Raw genomic sequence first — 21,636 nt, 5'->3', positions numbered from 1 at the left:
AATCTGTGATGTTTCATATAAAATAGATCATACAACTTTTCTTGGTGCCATTCAGAAAAGGGGAAGATGAAACTGATATACTTATGTATCTGGTATTTTTTTCGGACCCTTCTTATTGCTCCTTCAGGATTCATTTTGGCCTTAACGACACAACAAAATTTTCAAATTTGCCCTGTGTCACTACATCGCACAAGCACCGGCATATGATAAATGTCCCCCACAGTCTCCACAAATTTCATATATTTTTATCATAAATCTTGCCAGGTATACTAAGCTGTGAGCCTGACTCTCCTGCCTCTCTTGCTTATTATTGAACATAAACACCATCCCATCTGTCCCTCTTACAGTTAGCAGGTGTCGGCTATGACCCACATTATAGCCAGTACCCATTACATGCTTACAACATACTTTTTTCTGATGTGTTGGACAAGGTTTGCATTTGACACTTTATGGAAGGAAATGGAGCACTCAGCACAGGGAAAAGGAAATTGGTGATGTTACCGCTCAGTCAGCAGCAGATGGAACAGGATAAAGCAGAAAATAAGCAAAAAACTAATAAAATTAGTTCCACACAATAAGTCTACATGTCCTGGGCTCTTTCATGGTTTTTCTAAGACAATAAAAGTCATTTAGCGCACCCTCAAAAGATCCAAAAAGTTTGCTAATCCAACCCAGATCTACTCCAGAATTATACCAAGACATCATCCAGTGTGAAAGACCAATATAGAAATCGAAATTGAGTTCATCTGAACCTCAGGGGAAGGTTGGTTCTAAGCTGTGTTGCTATAATTTAAATACTATGATGCGGCTGTATTACTATCACCAGAATCAGGTTATATAGTCAGAACTTTTGTGGATGACCATTTATTTCTCCTTTCTTAAAGGAAACCTGTCATCACACTAAACCCCCAAGCCCACATATAGTATCTCCTTCTGTAGCATCCCCTGGAGGTCTTGTTGGCATATTTCTAGGTTGCAGCATGAATAAAATGAAAGTTTATTCTTTTGTACAATGCAGTCAGGTAACCCCACCTCCTGCAGTCAGTTTGCTCTGTCTACTCCATGCAACTGGCATCCCAGTCCTGCCTTCTAAGTGCAACGTCATTCTCCGGCTAGCTGGAGATCTCACGCGGCTCCTAGCATGGAGCAAGGAGGTGGGGTTACCTGCCTGATTGCCTGACTGTTAAAAGGAAATAAAAGTATTAGGTCAGAGGCTAACTACAGCCATAGCAGCTGCTACCAGGCCCCGCAGTATAAGCGACTGCGGGCACATGTGATACTGCACAGCACATCCTCCATTCTTTGGTGTGGGATGTCAGGTGCCTGGCCGGGCCCTCTATTGAACTATTCTCAGAGCAGAATGCTCAGTGAAGAAATGCTGGGGGAGGGGAAGAGGATGGCAGCACAGCAAGACCAAAAAGCTTCCTATAGAGTCCTGCTTTCTGCCTGCTCGATGAGCCTACTGCTACTGCTTTATTATCTATGTGGACACCTGACCCCATAGTCAGCTATCCAGGGAAGAGTAGGTGAGTATTTGTGTGTGTATATCAGTGTATACGTGTATGTGTGTGTGTATAGCAGTGTTTACGTGTGTGTATAGCAGTGTATACGTGTGTGTGTTTATACAGCTTTGTATACTAGTGTATAGTAGTGTATATATCTGTGTGTGTGCATATAGCAGTGTATACATGTGTGTTTATATAGCAGTGTATACATCTGTATGTGTGCATATAGCAGTGTGTGTATGTGTATACTGCAGTGTATACATGTGTGTATGTGTGTATAGACAGCAATGTATACTTGTGTATACAGCAATGTATACAGAATATTACTAATATTAGCACAGGAAATCACTATGAGATAGGTGAGCATGTGATGGAAGCAGATATCAATGTCCATTGTGTAGGTTTGGGGCTCCACAGGTACTCTGTTTAATGCATTTAGTTACAGTGGCATATGTCATGCTTAAAGGAAACCTACCACTTCTGATGGTAGGCATGAGAGGGTGAGCTGGTGCCAGAGCTTACCTTAGCTAGTGTTTTAAACCGCTATATCGCGGTTTAAACACATTTTGATTTACAGCCCCGAGGTAGCTTCGTCGCTGCGCGCGCCTCCATTCGAAGTGCCGGAGGCGTCACGGGCGCGCGGCCGCGCGCAGCGCCGAAGCTACCTCGGGGCTGTGAATCAAAATGTGTTTAAACCGCGATATTAAAACACTAGCTAAGGTAAGCTCCGGCACCAGCTCACCCTGAGCTGGTGCCCGGTGTTTACATCTCATACCTACCATCAGAAGTGGTAGGTTTCCTTTAAGGGTAAGGGGGGCCCCATGCAGAAGTCTGCTATGAGGTCCCAGCCTCTCCTACTTGTCCCTGTATTAGGTCTACCTGAACTGGTTTGATTATAAGCCAGGGATATTCCATCTAACTTGCACTGACAAGCTTTTCAAGAGGAAATTATAAAAAAAAATATTCAGTAAAATACATTTCTAAAAGTAGAAAAAAAGCAATCACAATCTGAAAAGAACCGTGCGGGTGTGATAAATGTACATTCATTAAGATACTAAATAGCTTTTGTTGGCAAATACAGTGTGTGGGTTTTTTACGCCTCCCTCCACAGCTGCATCCTCTATACCCTACAACCTTGCACACTGTATATGGAAGAGAAAATGAATGTAGCACACCTGCAGAAAACCATCAATCTGCTCTCAGCTTCATTCAAAATCCATACCATACAGAGGGGAAGGGGGCACAATTATACCAGATTAGCGTCTATTTGGGAAACATAATGGTGGATTGGCCAGATGTTGACTTAAAAAATTCAGATTAACATAAAATAGCATCCTATAAAATGTCATTATTAATGCCCATAAATGAATATCAGTGGTGCCCAGATGGACAATCTACAGTGTCCCCATAAGAGACCATCAGATGCCGCAATGACAGTACAAATCACCTTTTTCTTTGGTGCAAGCTCAAGGGTTTCCCTTAACAAAAACCAGTGCCCATATAGTAGTGTCAACTAGTTTTTCAATAAATCATGGACTGTTCCCTGGCTGTGCCGACCATAGTGCCGAAAATGGGATGCCACCTTTCATGGTGATATATGATGTATGGAGTCCCTGCTTCCCTGCAGAACAGCAGCTACAAACTGTAAACATTAATGAAGAACTCCACTGGTACTCCTTGTATCATATATCAAATTAATGTACAGAGCCCTATCCTAAGCACTGTGGTCAGTCTGGGAAATCCGTACAGTAAACGGTCCATGATTCACTGGTCTTGCCATGCCAGCAACACCACCCCTATAACAGTTTCAGCTTCAGTGTTCTCCTAACAGTAGCAGATACAGTACCACTGTGCCAGATACAAAGTCTTGCCTAATTTTCTGTGCGACCATGGCCCTCTCACAGAAGACATGGAATCTGAGACTATTTGACATTCAGAAGTATATTTCAACATTTGCGTTTTTTTTTTGTGCCAATGAAAACATCATGGGATCTGTGGCAGGGCAGGGGTGTTAAGGGGATTAGACTGAACCCCTACCTGAACCTGGACTTCTGACTGCGATCATCGGCACAGATACAAACATTGCAGGTTCGGGTCCACTCATCACTAGTCAAAACCCAACACCTAATGTTGTTTTATCATTACATAACTTTTATTTTTACACATTTTTGTAATTGTAACCGTAGTGAAGGGGTTGATGGTTCACATAAACGGAAACCAAAAATACCTTGTCATGTGGTGGAAGCAAATATTTTAGAAATCGACACAGGATTCCTGTTGATTTCATTATGGTGTTGAACGCTGTATTCTTTGTAAGCCATTTTTTTGTGATGAGCTTCTGAAAATGTGGCTATAGATGAAAAACACACATGGAAAAGAGAAATATTAGAGTTGTTCAGTTTTGAACTAGCATTTTATTTAACTGCCCCCTTGGGATTCGCCACACGCTGTTGCAGGAAACCAGGTAATGTAAAAAAAGCCTATTATAAACTACCGAAATGATTCTGAAATGAATGCTGACAAAGACATTTTTAAAATCAGCATATCATAAGCTATTGGAACCTGTCACCAGCTAAAAATCCCATTCGTGGAGCCTTTAAGGACCAACATAGGTCTCAGGCAAGCTTTATTAAAGGAAGCCTATCACGGACATTTTGGACACTAAACCACAGACATGTTCTTATGGCCTGGTAGTTTCCCACTTCACACATTAATTTTTCCCTCTGTGCCCGCAAAGAAAAAAAACAAACGCATAAACTTATCTTGGTAATCTCCATGCCTGAGGCCGCTGTCGTACATAAATAGATTTATTGTGCATGTGTTTTAGGTACGGTGTATGCACCACTCTGACTTTGTTAAATCACTGTGCAGTTGCGGTGAGCACCATAGAGTGCTTTATGGGTGAACCCACTATGCTATCCCACTGGTTTGACTTTGGGCCACACACTAAGGTCATTATCCCTGGACTTGCTGGATTTTTTCCCCCTTTAACCCCTGTACAGGGATCTTGTTTTTGCTGCGGAGAGGTGGCAATGTGGTGGTCCAGGTAGCACAGGAACAAGCTGGGGGTCACACACAGAAAGTCAAACCCATATCCTGTGTATAATGAATAACTAGTAATTGCCAAAATACCCCTTTATATGCACATATTATTGAAGCTTTTGAAAAGCTTCATGAGTTTCTGTCCTCACCTTTGTATCATTTGTAAGTAGATGAAGGAGAAGATCTTTTAGATTTTTAATCGCCTCCTCCAGTTTGTTTTCTGCGCATCTGTACTGCTCTGCATCAGACTGTGTTGTGTTGTGTCTAGAAGGAAAGTATTTCAGAAGGAAATTAGGTTAAAACACTAAAAATTCCAAATAAATCAATATGAGACACAACACGTATGGACAACACGTCATCTCCAACAAGGTTGCAAATCATCTTTACTACTATCCCCTATGGAATATCTTCATTTGTTTACAGTGATGGAAACCATTCCATATATTGCTGCAGAAATGAACCACATTTCCCTTCAGAAGAATGAATTTAGCAAAAAAGCAGAACGTGCAGCATGGGAAAATGGAACCACCTGCCACGGAAAGGAAATGATTTAATATATAACAATTACTTCAACATATACAGTCACAAGGACTTTTTGTTTCTTTTAATCCCATTGACAGCATTTAGGAAGACAGGAAAATAGGCATTGTGATGGTAAATCATAAAGGAGAGGCAGAGGAAGCCGGATAAGCAAATCTATCAGCAACATGTGTATGACTATGCAGACATATTGACTAATACTACAAACAGCTACAATTAGAGATGGGGGCGAATCGATTGTAACAAATCGGAATTCGGTTAGAATTTCAGGAAAGCTTTAAATCGTCAAAGAAGAAAGGAACACCCTCGATCACATGTGCAGACCTATTAGCCAATAAGCGACCGGCAGGCTTATGTGATGTCACACAGCCCTTTAAAAACAGGCAGCCATTTCCAATCACGGCACTGCATGCTCTGTCTCCAGCATCTAGCTGTTTGTACTGTACTGTGGTGTAGCGATTTCTGCTCCAATCCCAGGGTGTCCGTTTTGGGGGATCTGTATACCCCAAATGGCAGTTCATTCTTGTTTCTGAAGTGAATAGGAAGAAATCTGTGTAAAATCCACATACTTTCTGTAGTGATTTATGCTTCAATCCCAAGGTGTCCGTTTTTGGGCGATCTGTATACCCCAAATAGCAGTTCTATTTTGTTGCTGAAGTGAATAGGAAGAATTCTGTGTAAAATCCACATATTTTCTGTAGTGATTTCTGCTCCTATTCCAGGGCGTCAGTTCTTGTGCTTTTGCATACCCTAAATTTCAAAAATACCCTAAAGTTTTTTTGGTGCATAAAGTAGATCCGTGTCAAATCAACATAGTTGATTAACCAGTATGTCAGATAGAGAGGTGGCAGGTGGAGCAAGCAGAGGTCGCAGCACAGTAAGGGGACATCACGGCAGGGTGACTTTGTGAGGCCAGAACTGCTGTTGCCATCTAGCGGCAGTGTGTCGATAAACAACCCAACGGTTTGCGATTGGTTGACTAGGTTATCCACTTCCTCACAGATGACATCTCACAACCCCAGCCAAGAGTCCGTGGGTTCGTTAGATACAACCCTTACTTGGCATGGCCCAGGAGCAAGTCAGCGCCGCTCACCCGTCCACAAACAGCCTCTGTCCTGTTCATTTCACTCTGGTCTGGGCTCAGCGCCACTATACAGCGGGGCAGAACTCCTTGAGGACAGTCAGCAGCTGCTTGGCAGAGAAGAGGTGGGACAGATATCCCCTGCCTTGTGCAGTAGGTGGGAAAGTAGAGATGTGGAGAGTGGCACGGGGGGTTATGTTACAGCTGCAAGTAGTCGGGCTGTGAATACTGAAACCATTGAGGAGAAAAGCAATGACAGGGAAACAAAAAATCGATGATGATTTAGCCTGTCGCACTTGGGAGCCGGTTGAAGCCAGTGATTAATCATCGTCAGGAGAAAAGAGTGTCAGCTTGTGTGTCAGGCAGCAAAGCAGGCAGCAAGTCGCTACTCTGTGAGTCAGCAGGGTGGCAGCAGTGTCAGGACGGGAGCCAAATGGACGCGGAGTACAAACCTTGCTTCGCAGGTCCAAATAAGAAGTGGCTCAGCGAGGCAGCGGCATTAGTAGTTGGCAGTAAAATCACCACCTCTGCAATGTGGCAGTTTTTGTTAAGACACCAGAGGAGCAGAGTGTGTGTATATGTAGAATTTGCAAGCAGAAAGTGAAGCATGGCCAGGGAGCTAATGTTGGCACCACGGCCCTGTGTCAACACATGCAGCGTCACCATCCAATGGTGGAACAGATGTGGAGGTCCATCCTGCAGCTGCAACAGCGGTAGCGCCTAGTGGCACACATGCCATTTCAGCCAGTCAAGGCTCCAGCACTTAGGCCAAAGGGAGATGTTTGTCTTTGACATCATCTCCTGGTCCAGATGCTGCTGCTCCTCACCACTCATGACGGCAGCAGTCATTGCACGAGGCCTAGAGACAAAGAGACAACTATATGCATCCAGCCATCCTAAGGTGCAGAAGCTTACCATGCTCCTGTCCAAGTTGTTAGTACTGCAAGTCGTGGACTCTGCACCCTTCAGAGAACTAATGGCTTGTGCCGAACCGAGGTGGAGAGTTCCAAGCTGAAATTTTTTTTCCAAAAAGGCAGTGCCAGCCCTTCAAAAATATGTAGAACAGAAGGTGGGCCAGTCCTTGTGCTTATCGGTTTCATCCAAGGTGCAAGGCAGGGCGGACGTGTGGGGCTGTAACTACGGTCAAGGCCAGTACATGTCCTTTAAGGCCCACTGGGTGAATGTGCTTCCCACCCAGCCACCCAACAACACCAACCTCTAAATGTTAGACCGCCTGTATGAACAGAGAAAAGACATTAATGATTTTTTGATGATGCCAGCGGACCGGAGTAGTCCCATGTGTTACTTTGATGTCACTCGCCAGGACTACTGCGAGATGAATAACATCATTCCACTGTGTCATGTGCTGGAACTCATGCTGCAAAATCTGTCTGGTCAGGGCTCTGGGGAAGTGGCAACTACATCTCATGGCCACATGAGTCCGATGGGGGCTGAACTGGAGGAGGAGTACATTGGAGCACAAGCAGGGTCTAATGAAATCAGTGGTTTTTCCACTTAGGTGACAGGAGAGGAGGAGCAGGAGCATCCGGAGGAGGTAGAAGACGAAACAGATGACCCAGAAGCACCATGGAGTATACAGTGGAGATGGAGGCCGGGAGTCCCTCAGAGTCACTTGCACAGAGGGCCCACAGCATGCTGCTTTGCCTAACTAGTGACAGCCGAATAGTCAACATACGGCATTGGCATACGTTTTGACTCTCCACCCTCTTGGACCCTCTCTACCAGTCAAAAATGGGTGACTTTTTTCCAGCTGCCGAGAGGGAGGAACAACTGGCGTACTATAGAGAAATACTGAAAAGACAGTTGGCCACTGCTTTTGTGCACCATTGTCCATCAGCAGCAGCTTAAGTCTGAAGTCCTTAATGAGCAACTTCCTTCACCCACCTAGTGAGGAGGGTAGCCGCTACCAGCAGCATCAGGACATGGAGCAGACCCTGCACCAGCAGGTGGTGGCCTACTTGGACACCACTTTACCACCCCCGGTAGAGTATCCCCTGTACTACTGGGCATCCAAACTTGATGCATGGCTGCAACTTGCGGAGTTTGCAGTAAAGAAGCTGTCCTGCCCAGACAGTAGTGTGGCATCAGAGCAGGTGTTCAGTGCAGCGGGGTCCATCGTTACCCCAAGGAGAACTTGCTTGTCCACCCATAATGTGGAGAGACTAACCTTTGTTAAGATGAATCAGGCTTGGATCGGCCAGGATTTCAACACACCAATGGCTTATGCATCAGATTAGATCAGCCATGATGCCTCCCCCAAACAGTGAAAAATTAGTCTGTATTCTAACTACCTGCCTCAGCCACTATTCTGATGCTGCCACCTGCATGATGTCACAAATCTGCTGCCAGTTGCTACAAATGTCTCCCACCATCCTTAACAGGGACTGGAATTGTCCACCACCTCCACAATCTGTCATTGTGCCACTCTGTGGGCTCCTGCTGCTGCTGCTGACTCCACCTCCACACTCTATCATTGTGCCACCCTGTGGTTTACAATGTTGCTGCCACCTCCACACTCTGTCATTGTGCCACTCTGTGGGCTCTTGCAAGTCTGCTGATGCCACCTCCACACTCTATTATTGTGCCACTCTGTGGCTTACCATGTTGCTGCAACCTCCACACTCTGTCATTGTGCCACTCTGTGGCCTCCCATGTTGCTGCCAGCTCCAGAATTTGTCATTGTGCCACTCTCTGACCTCATGCTCCTGCCACCTTTGCAGTTCTTTTTTGGCAATGACTTGATATTTTCAGAAAAATTGTAATGAAGGATGCATGTGGCATCTGTAGTCTTCAAATTCAAATTTAAATTGAAAATTTCAACTTCAAATTCATTTCAAACTTTGAATTTGTTTCAAACTTCAAATTAGTTTCACCAAGTTTCTGCCACCTCCATAATTTGTCATTGTGCCACTCTGCGGCCTACTCATGCTGCTACCAACTGACCGCTGTCTCCCTGGAACGCCCTGTGATTTCCATAATTCTGTTTTCACCCTCCACCACTCTATGATGTTGCCACTATGTTTGGTTTTCCCCTTCATTTCATCTGTCAGAAGGAATGAAAAGCCTCAGGATTGATAGCCAGAAGGAGGAGTGGATACAGAACACCGAGGAAATGCAAATATCCCATTTACTGGTCATCTCTGTTTTGGATGCACTCCTGTTTGTTTATCGCTTTAACCATACTGATGGATTATTGAAAGCGGATACTGCCGGATGAAAAAAAGGGCAAAATGATCAGTGACGTCAATGCAAAATTACTGCCGACACCCTCTCCACTCCTTTAGGGGGTTTCTACATGTATCTCTGTTTAACAGAACAGGTTCTGTCGTTATCTATGGAATCATCTGATGTCAGTGTAAAAAGAGTCCTCTCGTTGATGTTATAGTGGAATCTTGGCCATCAGCTCAGTCCTTTCGAGCTGGCACAGACGTTACCTTGTCAGGCTACGTTCCCGCTTCACTTATTTGGTGAAGTTGGCCTCAGTAAGTGCACATGGAATTGAAAAGTGAAGCAACTCTAAGAGCAGCGGCTGTCATGTGCTTGTCATACTAAAACACAGCATTGTTTGAAGACCAAACCACACTATGCATATTTGAGCATGGCACAACACTATATATATATATATATATAGATAAAGGCTTGATAAAGGCTTGCTTGATAAAGGCTCTACGTGAGCTGAAACGTTGCAGATGGAATAAAGACACCCCTACCGTTTTTGAACACTATCTCGGAGGGCTGCCTGTTTGTGGAGATCTATATTGAGGGCGCTCTAGCCAGAGTGCTTATGGACCTTGCACCCAACCAAGTTGCTGTGCTGCTCTGAACTCTCCATTATATATATATATATATATATATATATATATATATATAGAGAGAGAGAGAGAGAGAGAGAGAGATAAGGTGCGCATGCAGTGGGGAAACCGCCTGTCATGTATACTTTGGGCTACTGTTTTCTGTCGTACTTTGCACTGAAAAGAATGTGGAGAGTGCTTGTACATGTATTTAGGAAGTCTATGCGCTAATTTTGTGACCACAAAATTCTGTACATGAAGGGACACTCCAGTGCCGATCCGGTCTGTGCACCATGTTTACTACAGTGACATGACAGAAATGTGGCGCAACCCCGTTTAACTGAGTGCACCAAAAAAACCCTTTTTAAACATGATCAGCATGTGCAGGGTGCACCAGATTATTGAAGACTATCCACCAGCATTCCATAATCTGGCACACTCTGCACATTAGTAAGACACACTGGCCCTTTCTGTGTGGACATGTACAAAGAATATGAGCAGAGACCAGAAAGGACTGGGTTAGGGGGTTCAGCATCAACAACTAAGACTGGGGAGGTATGATTTTTTTAAAATTTTTTAGATGAATTTGACATTAGCCACCCCCTGATACCACAGGCTTACGCCTCTCGATGTATCAGGTGGATGTCAGCGACGCTGGTCAAAACTGTTCACAGGTTAAGTATGCAAGCATGGGGCAGGAATGCCCTGTGCCCATCTACTCAGCCAGCCGCCATTCCTCTCTATGGCCCCTCCACGCCCCTCTGCCGTAGTCGCTGTTATAGTCTCAAATTCTTGCAGTGCCCAAAAATCTGCTAATTATATTGGTGCTCCCATGTCAAAAACTGACATAGAAGCGATAATCAATCTCCCCCAATATCTATATATTTTTTTGTCAAAATAAGGCTAAAACATACCAAAATATGAATATGAAAGTATCTGAAAAGTTTCCAAATGCAATGTATAGACTTTCTGTAGGTTGGCGGAGCACATGCTCAACCCTTTGTCATTTACTGTAACGCTAGAGGTCAGGAGATTCAGAATTTTAATTATCAGTAGGAGTCCTAGAAGTTAGCTAAGGGTCCTTTTACACATAATATTGGTGAATGGACCTTCAATCTGTCAGTCAGGAATTGATGTAAGAAAGCAAAATTATCCCCGAGATGGGACTAATATGTAATATGTGTCACTGATTGTCTTCAATACTGTCATGCTGATTTTCTTCCTGGAATTTCTAGACCATGTATTTCTAGACCATGGATGTCTGTGTATGGATGCCACATGGGTCTCCCAGACACATGCTAATTTAACACAATGGAAAAATGATGCAAATGTCATATTTTTAATATAATATTTAAAGATCGGGAAAAGCCTGCTGTGGGTAAACAGTAATATTCAGTTGTTGCTCCTGCTGTATTAGGTGGAATAGCTGATTTCGAGATCCAGGGAATTCCAGCTCAGCATGATCTCTTGTTTAACATATTAAATCTCTGCTCCCAAGTTGAGCCCTGCTCTGGCAGCTAAGGTTTATTATGCAGTTCTTCCTCCCCAGTGAGTCATGATTAAGACACTTGCCTTTGTTTTATCAAAGTAAACCAAGTTTTTACAAGCTGCCCAAAGGTGTCTGCCAGGAATCCACTGAATTAAAGGAAAAGGAAAGGAATAAATGCAAATTATCATTCGGGAAAACTGAGATAAAGCTGTTAAATATTTCCCATGGATTATTAGTGTAGGTATAGAATTAAGACCTGCTCCTTTCTCCCCACGCTCAGACCAGTAAGGCCTCTGCCTGAAGCAATCAAATATTAGTAATTGCTTAATATATTTAGTCTTTATTCATGATGGTTTATTAAAATGGGTGAGTTTTACAGTGTAAGGTATGATGACTGGTGTCAATACGGAAGAAACATCTGATTCCTACTGTACTTGTCACAATCGCAATTCGGTTTGGGAAAAAGAGAAGTAACATCTCGAGACAGAAGTACTGGACTTAAAGAGAACCTGCAGTGCATATATGCATTTCTGCTTTCTCTAACAAGAAGTTAAAAAGTGTTTTTTTGGAGTTCCGTGAAAATAAAAGCTAATCCCAATCGTTTGAGTACACTTTGACCCATTCCTATTGTCCTCTGGGATGAACAGTACGTGATCCCAGGCCCGACAGTGAAAAACAACCGATCGTCCTAATAGTCAAGTGGTTTCCAGTGGGTGGGTTTATTCCATGGCTATGTTTCGGGCTTCTTAGTACTGAAGCCGAAAGCTGTTCAAGTCTGCTCTAATTTGTTGGCTGGCACCCTGGTAGTGAGAAGTGTATGTATGTAGTGCAGTGCTGCTCTTGCTATTGTATATATACACATAGGGAGAGATTTATCATTAGCTAGGATCCTTGTGATAGTTCTATGTCTGCCTTCGGTGTTCCGCTGCTTTTCAGATTTCTTAAGTGGCCCTTTACTAAATCTCTCTAGGATTTTTTTTTTTTTAAATTGTAAGTAGAGTAAAATAATCGCAACAGCACATAAGCATACACCACCTCTCCAATAATGGCCCATACAACTATGAACACAGTTTTATGTCTGGATAGAAACCTATGAGGTCAAAAGGTGTCAGAACTGGCATTTCATTAAAAATAGGATCTGAGATGTCATGTATACTTCACAGAAAAATTTACTTCACTTTCATCAAACTCTTGCAAAACTCAAGTTCAGTTCTCCGAAAGACAGTTTTCTCAACAACATCAGGAGAGTGTTTGGCCTTGTGCTAGCTGTTGTTTCAGTGGTTACACATCTACCCATGTATTTCTATGGGCTCATACACATAGCCCCGGTTTCCACATCCCCATGTACAAGTCAACTGCTTGAGCCTTACATTACACAGTAGCTGCCATTTCTGTCCAAGTTTGGGGATCAATAAGTAGATCAAATTGTTCAGTGCAACTTATACCACACACCTTTCCCAGGGAAGCTGACACAGCTAATACCCTGCAATACATCAGTATTGCAAAGTATTATCATGAACAAGCTATCAGATGATTGCTTGTTCATGTCACATGGTGGAAGAAATGTAAAAAAAAATTTATTAAATAAAAAATAAATTAATAAATGAATAAAAATGCCCATAAGCCCCAAAACATATAAAGAGACATATAATGCACAAAAAAGTCTAAATCATAACACAAACCCCACATATAGAATATCACCATGTCCGTAACAACCCGTAGAATAAAAGTAAATAATTATAGAACCCGTACAATGAACATTGTAAAAAAAACTGTTAAAAACCCACCAAAAATTATGATTTTTACCTATTTAATCCCACAAAAAATGCAATAAAAAGTGATCAAAAAACATATATACTCCAGAATGATACTGGTGCAAAGTACAACATGTCCCGCAAAAAAACAAGTAAAAATACTATGCCACTTGGGAGACAACAATGAACAAATGATAGATTTCTTCCACATTAGGGTTTTATTTGGCAAATTTAGTAAAACATAAGAAAAAATATTCATGTCTGGTATCCCTGTAATCGTATCGACCCATAGAATAAAGGTAACATGATTATTAGGCTAAACAGTGAACACAAAAAAAAACAGTAATACATCCAGTACAGAATTGATGCTTTCCTACTCCTGCCCTCAAAAAAAAGTTCAGAAATTTTCAACAGTAGGGGATACCAACCCCAAAATAGTACCACTGGAAAAAGAATCTCATTCCTCATAAAAATATGACCCCAATAATGAAAAAGCTAAAATTTTATAGCCTACAAAAGGGCCCAATGAGGAAACTAAAATCCTGGCAGCTGCAGGGCTCTCCTTCCCTTCTGCACCTCGCTGTGCACCCATAAAACAAGTAACAACCACATGTGGGGGGTCTCTGTACTCTGGAAAAATTGCATAACAAATTGTAAGATGGGTTTTTTTTTTATCTTTTGGAAATGTGTAACTTTTAGGGCTGAATAAACACACAGCCGACAAAATTTGATTACTGTATTCTAGATTTCACCTCCATTTTGATCTCAAGGGGTTAACAATCTTCATAAAAGTTGTTTCTGATTTTAGGGGAGCAGATTTGAAAATGGGTTGATATATAGGGGCAGATTTACTTACCCGGCCCATTTGCGATCCAGTGGCGCGTTCTCTGCGGTGGATTCAGGTCCGGACAGGATTCACTAAGGTAGTTCCTCCGACGTCCACCAGGTGTCGCTGCTGCGCTGAAGACCACCGGAATGCACTGAAGTTCACCAAGCTATCCTAGGTGAAGGTAAGCGCGTGTCGAGCGACACTTTTTTTTTTAAATGCGGCGGTTTTTCCGAATCCGTCTGGTTTCTTTACGGGCAATACAGGGAAAATCGCTGCAAAACTGAAAAATTCGGTTAACCCTTCGCAAAAACGCTAATAGTAAATGACCCCATTAGGTTTTTTTTAAACGTTATATATATTTAAAATTTCATTCAAAAGATAAATTATCCCCAAAATAGTCAATTCTATAAATACAGAAAACCGATATTCGATTTGTCAGCCACGTGACATCAAAATAAATTATCCAGTTTTTTCAAAAATTATGAAAATGTAAAGTAGACATATGGGAAATGTTATTCAACAACTTATTTAGGTGGTAAATCTATCTCCCTAAAAGCGCAATAATTTAAAAATTCTAAAAAAAATTCTTTTAAACCCCACTAAAATGAAGTACAACATGTGAGGAAAAAACAATCTCATAATCGCTTTGATAAGTAACAGTGTTCAAAAGTTATAACCATATAAAGCGACGCAGGGCAGAATACAAAAATGGGGCTGAGCCTTAAGCTATAAACTGGCTGCGTCCTTAAGGGGTTAATGACACGTTAACTGTCTTTCTTCATGGCCCATACTAAGTGGCTGAAAAACTGCAAAATAAATGCATGATAGAGATGAGCGAGTATACTCGTCCGAGTATACTGCTCGGTCGAGTATTAGTATACTCGGACCGGCTCGTTACTCGGACGAGTATCTCGCCGGCTCGAGATCGAGCAGTAAATTAATAAAATAAATTGAATAAAAGTATTTTTATTGTAAAAAAAAAAATATTACACATGTTTGCAGATGTTTTACTTGTAAGAACACATTGAAATAACACTATTCTTCACTTTCCAGGTGTTCGCGCGTGTCTCCCGCTAGGTTAGGAGATGTGCACGAACATTTGGAATGTGAAGAATAGTGTTCTTTCAATGTGTTCTGCACTTAAATGCTCCTGTGTTCACTGTTTTTAATGTTTTAATTCTATTCTTCACATTGCAGGTGTGCGCGCGTGTCTCCCGATAGGTTCGGAGATACGCGCGCACAGCTGCAAAGTGAAGAATAGTGTTATTTAAATGTGTTCTGCCCTTAAATGTTCGTGTTTTCACTGTTTTTAATGTTTTAATTCTATTCTTCACTTTGCAGCTGTGCGCGCGTATCTCCGAACCTATCGGGAGACACGCGCGCACACCTGCAATGTGTAGAATAGAATTAAAACATTAAAACAGTGAACACAGGATCATTTAAGTGCAGAACACATTGAAAGAACACTATTCTTCACATTCCAGATGTTCGTGCACATCTCCTAACTTAGCGGGAGACACGCGCGAACACCTGCAAAGTGAAGAATAGTGTTATTTCAATGTGTTCTTACAAGTAAAACATCTGCAAACATCTGGAATTTTTTTTTTTTGCACTGTTCTTTTACTGTTCAGTTTTATTAAAAAAATGCTCGGGTCTCCCATTGACTTCAATGGGGCTCGTTATTCGAGACGAGCACTCGAGCATCTGGAAAAGTTCATCTCGAATAACGAGCACCCGAGCATTTTAGTGCTCGCTCATCTCTAATGCATGACTTTTAGCTAGAATACATTCTTAGCCATGTTTTATATTCTCCAAGATTTATTGGAAAAAATTCTAAAATTCTCTGGAGTCTCCTGACCTAGATAGACTTCCAGTGGAAGTACAGAAGAGAAGTAATGTAAAGGTTTTGTTATTACGGTAACTCTTACTGCACGTTTATAGAGTTAAGCAGGAAATGTTACATTGAATACAAGCTGCATATATGTATACAGAAGCTATATTAAGAAGTAAGTTAGCTACCGTATATACTCGTGTATAAGCCGAGTTTTTCAGCACAAAAAACGTGCTGAAAAACCTCCCCTCGGCTTATACACGAGTCAATAAAACAAAAAAAAAATTCCATACTCACCCTCCGGAGGCCCGATGGTCCGCGTGGCTCCCGATGTTCAGCGGCTCCTCTTCTGTCTTCCCTGCAGCTGGTCTTCGGTCTCCGGTCTTCTCTGTGTTGTATCAGCTGGCAGACACGCATCCACGCGATCTGCCGGCTGCGCACAATATCACGTGACGGTGTCGCCGCTGATGACGTCATCAGCGGCGACACCGCCATGTGATATTGTGCACCAGCCGGCAGATCGCGTGGACGCGTGTCTGCCGGCTGATACAACACAGAGAAGACCGGAGACCGGAATCCAGCCACGCGGAACGGAGCATCAGGAAGCCGCCTATAGGTGAGTATGAAAGTTTTTTTTTTAATGTGCTTGGCGAACGGGCCTGGAGACTGCATACATGGGGGGGCTGAAGGATGTATACGTAAGGGGGCTGAAGGATGTATACATAAGGGGGCTGGAGGCTGTATACTTAAAGGGGCTGGAGGCTGTATACTTAAGGGGGCTGGAGGCTGTATACTTAAGGAGGCTGAAGGATGTATACTTAAAGGGGCTGGAGGCTGTATACTTAAGGGGGCTGGAGGCTGTATACTTAAGGGGGCTGGAGGCTGTATACTTAAGGGGGCTGGCAGGCTGTATACTTAAGGGGGCTGGCAGGCTGTATACTTAAGGGGGCTGGCAGGCTGTATACTTAAGGGGGCTGGCAGGCTGTATACTTAAGGGGGCTGGCAGGCTGTATACTTCAAGGGGGCTGGCTGGCTATGTACTACTGGGGGCTAGAAGGCTTTATACTGGGAGGCTGTGACCAATGCATTTTCCACCCTCGGCTTATACTCGAGTCAATAGGTTTTCCCAGTTTTTGGTGGTAAAATTAGGGGCCTCGGCTTATACTCGGGTCGGCTTATACTCGAGTATATACGGTATTTCCTCGCATATCATGGAATTGACTTTCACATTCCTTGTTCAGCTTTACTCAACCTTTAACAATACGTGTGCCCTGAGATTTATGACACAACAGGGGAGGCCTTGGCGCCCACCTACTGCCACAGTGAAATATTACAAATACATTTATTTGTAGGACACGTTGTAACTAAGCATTGGTATTCGGAGGCAATTCTGGCCTCTTTGCTGCCTGAGGCAAAAACTGAAATGAGCCCCACCCCCACCCCCACCCCCGATCCCCTGCTTTGGCTCACCAAACTTTCAGGCAAATCTATAAAAAGCATCTACAACCTAACAATTGATAACATCTCCAAACAGAGCCACCAGATCAATGACACCCTGTGACTGACGCTACACATACTGATGCTACACACTAAGAGTTTAGTCAGTGACAGATATTAGTATTACAAAGTATATACAAACAGTACTCCCTTCCCCATATACAGACAGGACTACTCCACAGTATATATAGGCAGGACCTCACACACCCCATAGCTAGTATATACAGGCAGGACACCCTATAGCTAGTACATAATAATAATAATAATATGCAGACAGGACACCACATAGCTAGTATATGCTAGCAGGACACCCCATAGCTAGTATATGCAGACAGGACACCCCATAGCTAGTATATGCAGGCATTTCCCCCTATAGTTAGAATATACAGACAGTCCCCCATATATAGTATATACAAACAGCCCCACAGACACCCCCATAGGTAGTATATACAGGCTTGTACCCATCCATACATCGTATGTACAGACGCCCCCCTCGATAGGTAGCATATACAGTCAGGACCCCCATAGATAGTATATACAGACAGGACCCCACCATGGTAAATACAGACAGGGCACCCCATAGATGGCATACAAACAAACAGCCCACAAAAGGTAGTTTATGCAGAGTGCCGCCCCCCCCAAAGTTTGTATATACAGACAGGACACCTCCCCATAGATAGTATATACAGGCAGGACCACCCTCATAGATAGTATATACAGGCAGGACCTCCCTCATAAATAGTTTATACAGACATGACTCTCCATAGATAGTATATACAGACAGGACTCTCCATAGATAGTATATACAGACAGGACTCTCCATAGATAGTATATACAGGCAGGGCCCCCCATAGATAGTATATACAGACAGGACCCTCCATAGATAGTATATACAGACAGGACTCTCCATAGATAGTATATACAGACAGGACTCTCCATAGATAGTATATACAGGCAGGGCCCCCCATAGATAGTATATACAGACAGGACCCTCCATAGATAGTATATACAGACAGGACTCTCCATAGATAGTATATACAGACAGTACTCTCCATAGATAGTATATACAGGCAGGGCCCCCCATAGATAGTATATACAGACAGGACCCTCCATAGATAGTATATACAGACAGGACTCTCCATAGATAGTATATACAGGCAGGGCCCCCCATAGATAGTATATACAGACATGACCCTCCATAGATAGTATATACAGACAGGACCCCCCATAGTATATACAGGCAGGACACACTTAGCTAATATATGGGTAGGACACCCCATTAATAGTATATACAGACATGACTCTCCATAGATAGTATATACAGACAGGACTCTCCATAGATAGTATATACAGGCAGGGCCCCCCATAGATAGTATATACAGACAGGACCCTCCATAGATAGTATATACAGACAGGACTCTCCATAGATAATATATACAGGCAGGGCCCCCCATAGATAGTATATACAGACATGACCCTCCATTAGATAGTACACTCACCGGCCACTTTATTAGGTACACCTGTTTAACTGCTCGTTAACACTTAATTTCTAATCAGCCAATCACATGGCGGCAACTCAGTGCATTTAGGCATGTAGACATGGTCAAGACAATTTCCTGCAGTTCAAACCGAGCATCAGTATGAGGAAGAAAGTTTATTTGAGTGCCTTTGAACGTGGCATGGTTGTTGGTGCCAGAAGGGCTGGTCTGAGTATTTCAGAAACTGCTGATCTACTGGGATTTTCACGCACAATCATCTCTAGGGTTTACAGAGAATGGTCCAAAAAAGAAAAAACATCCAGTGAGCGGCAGTTCTGTGGGCGGAAATGCCTTGTTGATGCCAGAGGTCAGATGAGAATGGGCAGACTGGTTCGAGCTGATAGAAAGGCAACAGTGACTCAAATCGCCACCCGTTACAACCAAGTTAGGCAGAAGAGCATCTCTGAACGCACAGTACGTCGAACTTTGAGGCAGATGGGCTACAGCAGCAGAAGACCACACCGGGTGCCACTCCTTTCAGCTAAGAACAGGAAACTGAGGCTACAATTTGCACAAGCTCATCGAAATTGGACAGTAGAAGATTGGAAAAATGTTGCCTGGTCTGATGAGTCTCGATTTCTGCTGCGACATTCAGATGGTAGGGTCAGAATTTGGCATCAACAACATGAAAGCATGGATCCATCCTGCCTTGTATCAACGGTTCAGGCTGGTGGTGGTGGTGTCATGGTGTGGGGAATATTTTCTTGGCACTCTTTAATAATAATAATAATAATAATTCTTTATTTATATAGCGCACACAGATTACGCAGCGCTGCACAAGCATATCAAATTGGTCCCTGTCCCCATGGGGCTCACAATCTAAACAACCTAACAGTATGTTTTGAAGTGTGGGAGGAAACCGGAGTACCCGGAGGAAACCCACGCAAACACGGAGAGAACATACAAACTCTTTGCAGATGTTGACCTGGGTGGGATTCGAACCCAGGACCCCAGTGCTGCAAGGCAGAAGTGCTACACACTCAGCCACCGTGCCGCCCTTTGGGCCCCTTGGTACCAATTGAGCATTATTGCAACGCCACAGCCTACCTGAGTATTGTTGCTGACCATGTCCATCCCTTTATGACCACAATGTACCCAACATCTGATGGCTACTTTCAGCAGGATAATGCTCCATGTCATAAAGCTGGAATCATCTCAGACTGGTTTCTTGAACATGACAATGAGTTCACTGTACTCAAATGGCCTCCACAGTCACCAGATCTCAATCCAATAGAGCATCTTTGGGATGTGGTGGAACGGGAGATTCGCATCATGGATGTGCAGCCGACAAATCTGCGGCAACTGTGTGATGCCATCATGTCATTATGGACCAAAATCTCTGAGGAATGCTTCCAGCACCTTGTTGAATCTATGCCACGAAGAATTGAGGGAGTTCTGAAGACAAAAAGGGGTCCAACCCGTTACTAGCATGGTGTACCTAATAAAGTGGCCGGTGAGTGTATATATAGACAGCCCCCACCCCATAGGTCAGTGATGGCGAACCTTTTAGAGACCGAGTGCCCAAACTACAACAAAGACCCAGTTATTTATCGCAAAGTGCCAACACAGAAATTTAATTTGTGATTTATACTCCCTTCTCTGTCACAGTTTTCATTGATACCAGCACCCTGAGGACACCAATAAAGCAGAAAATAGTCCCAGGTACAGCTGTCACTTTAAAATAGCTCTGTGCACAGCAAGTCCTGGGCTGCCTGGGACTTCATGAAGATGCCTGGAGTCATCTCTGGTGATGGCCTGAGTGCCCACAGAAAGGGGCTCTGAGTGCCACCTCTGGCACCAGTGCAATAGGTTAGCCATCACTGCCATAGGTAGTATATACAGGCAGGACCCTTAGAGATCATGGAAATGCTCTCTGCGTCATCATTATTTATCAAGTGCCAGGAAATACTTCTTGCCACCCCAGACAGTGTGGCGTCAGGGTGGCAGTGTCAACAAGAGTCAGGGGACCATTCATTTACCCAGTACACCGGTGGGCCAGTCTGAGCCCGACCAAAATTTACCTAACCAAACTAACTGAGACTACTCGAGAGTAATCACTTCTAACCATGTACAGCTGGTATAAAACAAAATATTATAGGAGTGTCTACTGTATAGAGAGCTGAGCCATTATACCGAAGCTGTCATCATAGAGATATCTACTATACATACAGCTGCCATTATATAGGTATCCATCTTATAAAGAACCAAGTTGCCTTCACTAAGCTGCTAAGGCATTCTCCTGACAAAGACCGAGCTCCTCTATCAATGCTGCCTTTTAAAAAAAAGATGTACCGTATATACTCGTGTATAAGCTGAAAATGTGCTGAAAATCTTCAGCTCGGCTTATACACGAGTCAATAGCCAGCCCAGCACTTTAAAAAAAAATTATATGCTCACCCTCCGGCGGCCCCGATGCGCAGTGCTGCTCCCCCGATGTCCGCGCTGCTCCCCCGCGCGGGTCCTCGTCTGTCTTCTATCTTCTTCTGTCTTCTTTCTTCGGTAACATCCTGCTGGGCGCTGCCATGTTCTTCCCGGCCGCTGCATAGTGTGACGTCAGCAGCGGCCGCGTCATACTAAGCACCTGCCGGCCAGGAAGAACATGGCGGCGCCCTGCAGGATGTTACCGAAGACATAAGAAGATAGAAGACAGAAGAGGACCCGCACTGACATCGGGGGAGCAGCGCTAAGCATCGGGGCCACCAGAGGGTGAGTATATAA

At 43.5% G+C, this 21,636-nt stretch overlaps 1 protein-coding gene across 2 annotated transcripts in view; it reads right to left on the bottom strand.

The window, feature by feature from the left end:
• The window catches only part of EXOC3L4 (exocyst complex component 3 like 4), a 95,879-nt gene that overhangs the window by 6,467 nt on the left and 67,776 nt on the right, over positions 1–21,636 (bottom strand). For both annotated transcript variants that reach the window (XM_072116238.1, XM_072116239.1), the window contains exons 8-9: positions 4,697–4,811; positions 3,733–3,855 (exon numbers count right to left, since the gene is read on the bottom strand). In XM_072116238.1, the coding sequence (XP_071972339.1) occupies positions 3,733–3,855; positions 4,697–4,811 (238 nt within the window). The remainder of the gene's footprint in view (positions 1–3,732; positions 3,856–4,696; positions 4,812–21,636) is intronic.

Source organism: Engystomops pustulosus, chromosome 7 (assembly GCF_040894005.1).
Source record: "Engystomops pustulosus chromosome 7, aEngPut4.maternal, whole genome shotgun sequence".
NCBI lineage: Eukaryota > Metazoa > Chordata > Amphibia > Anura > Leptodactylidae > Engystomops > Engystomops pustulosus.
This window is presented reverse-complemented; position numbering and strand designations above follow the sequence as displayed.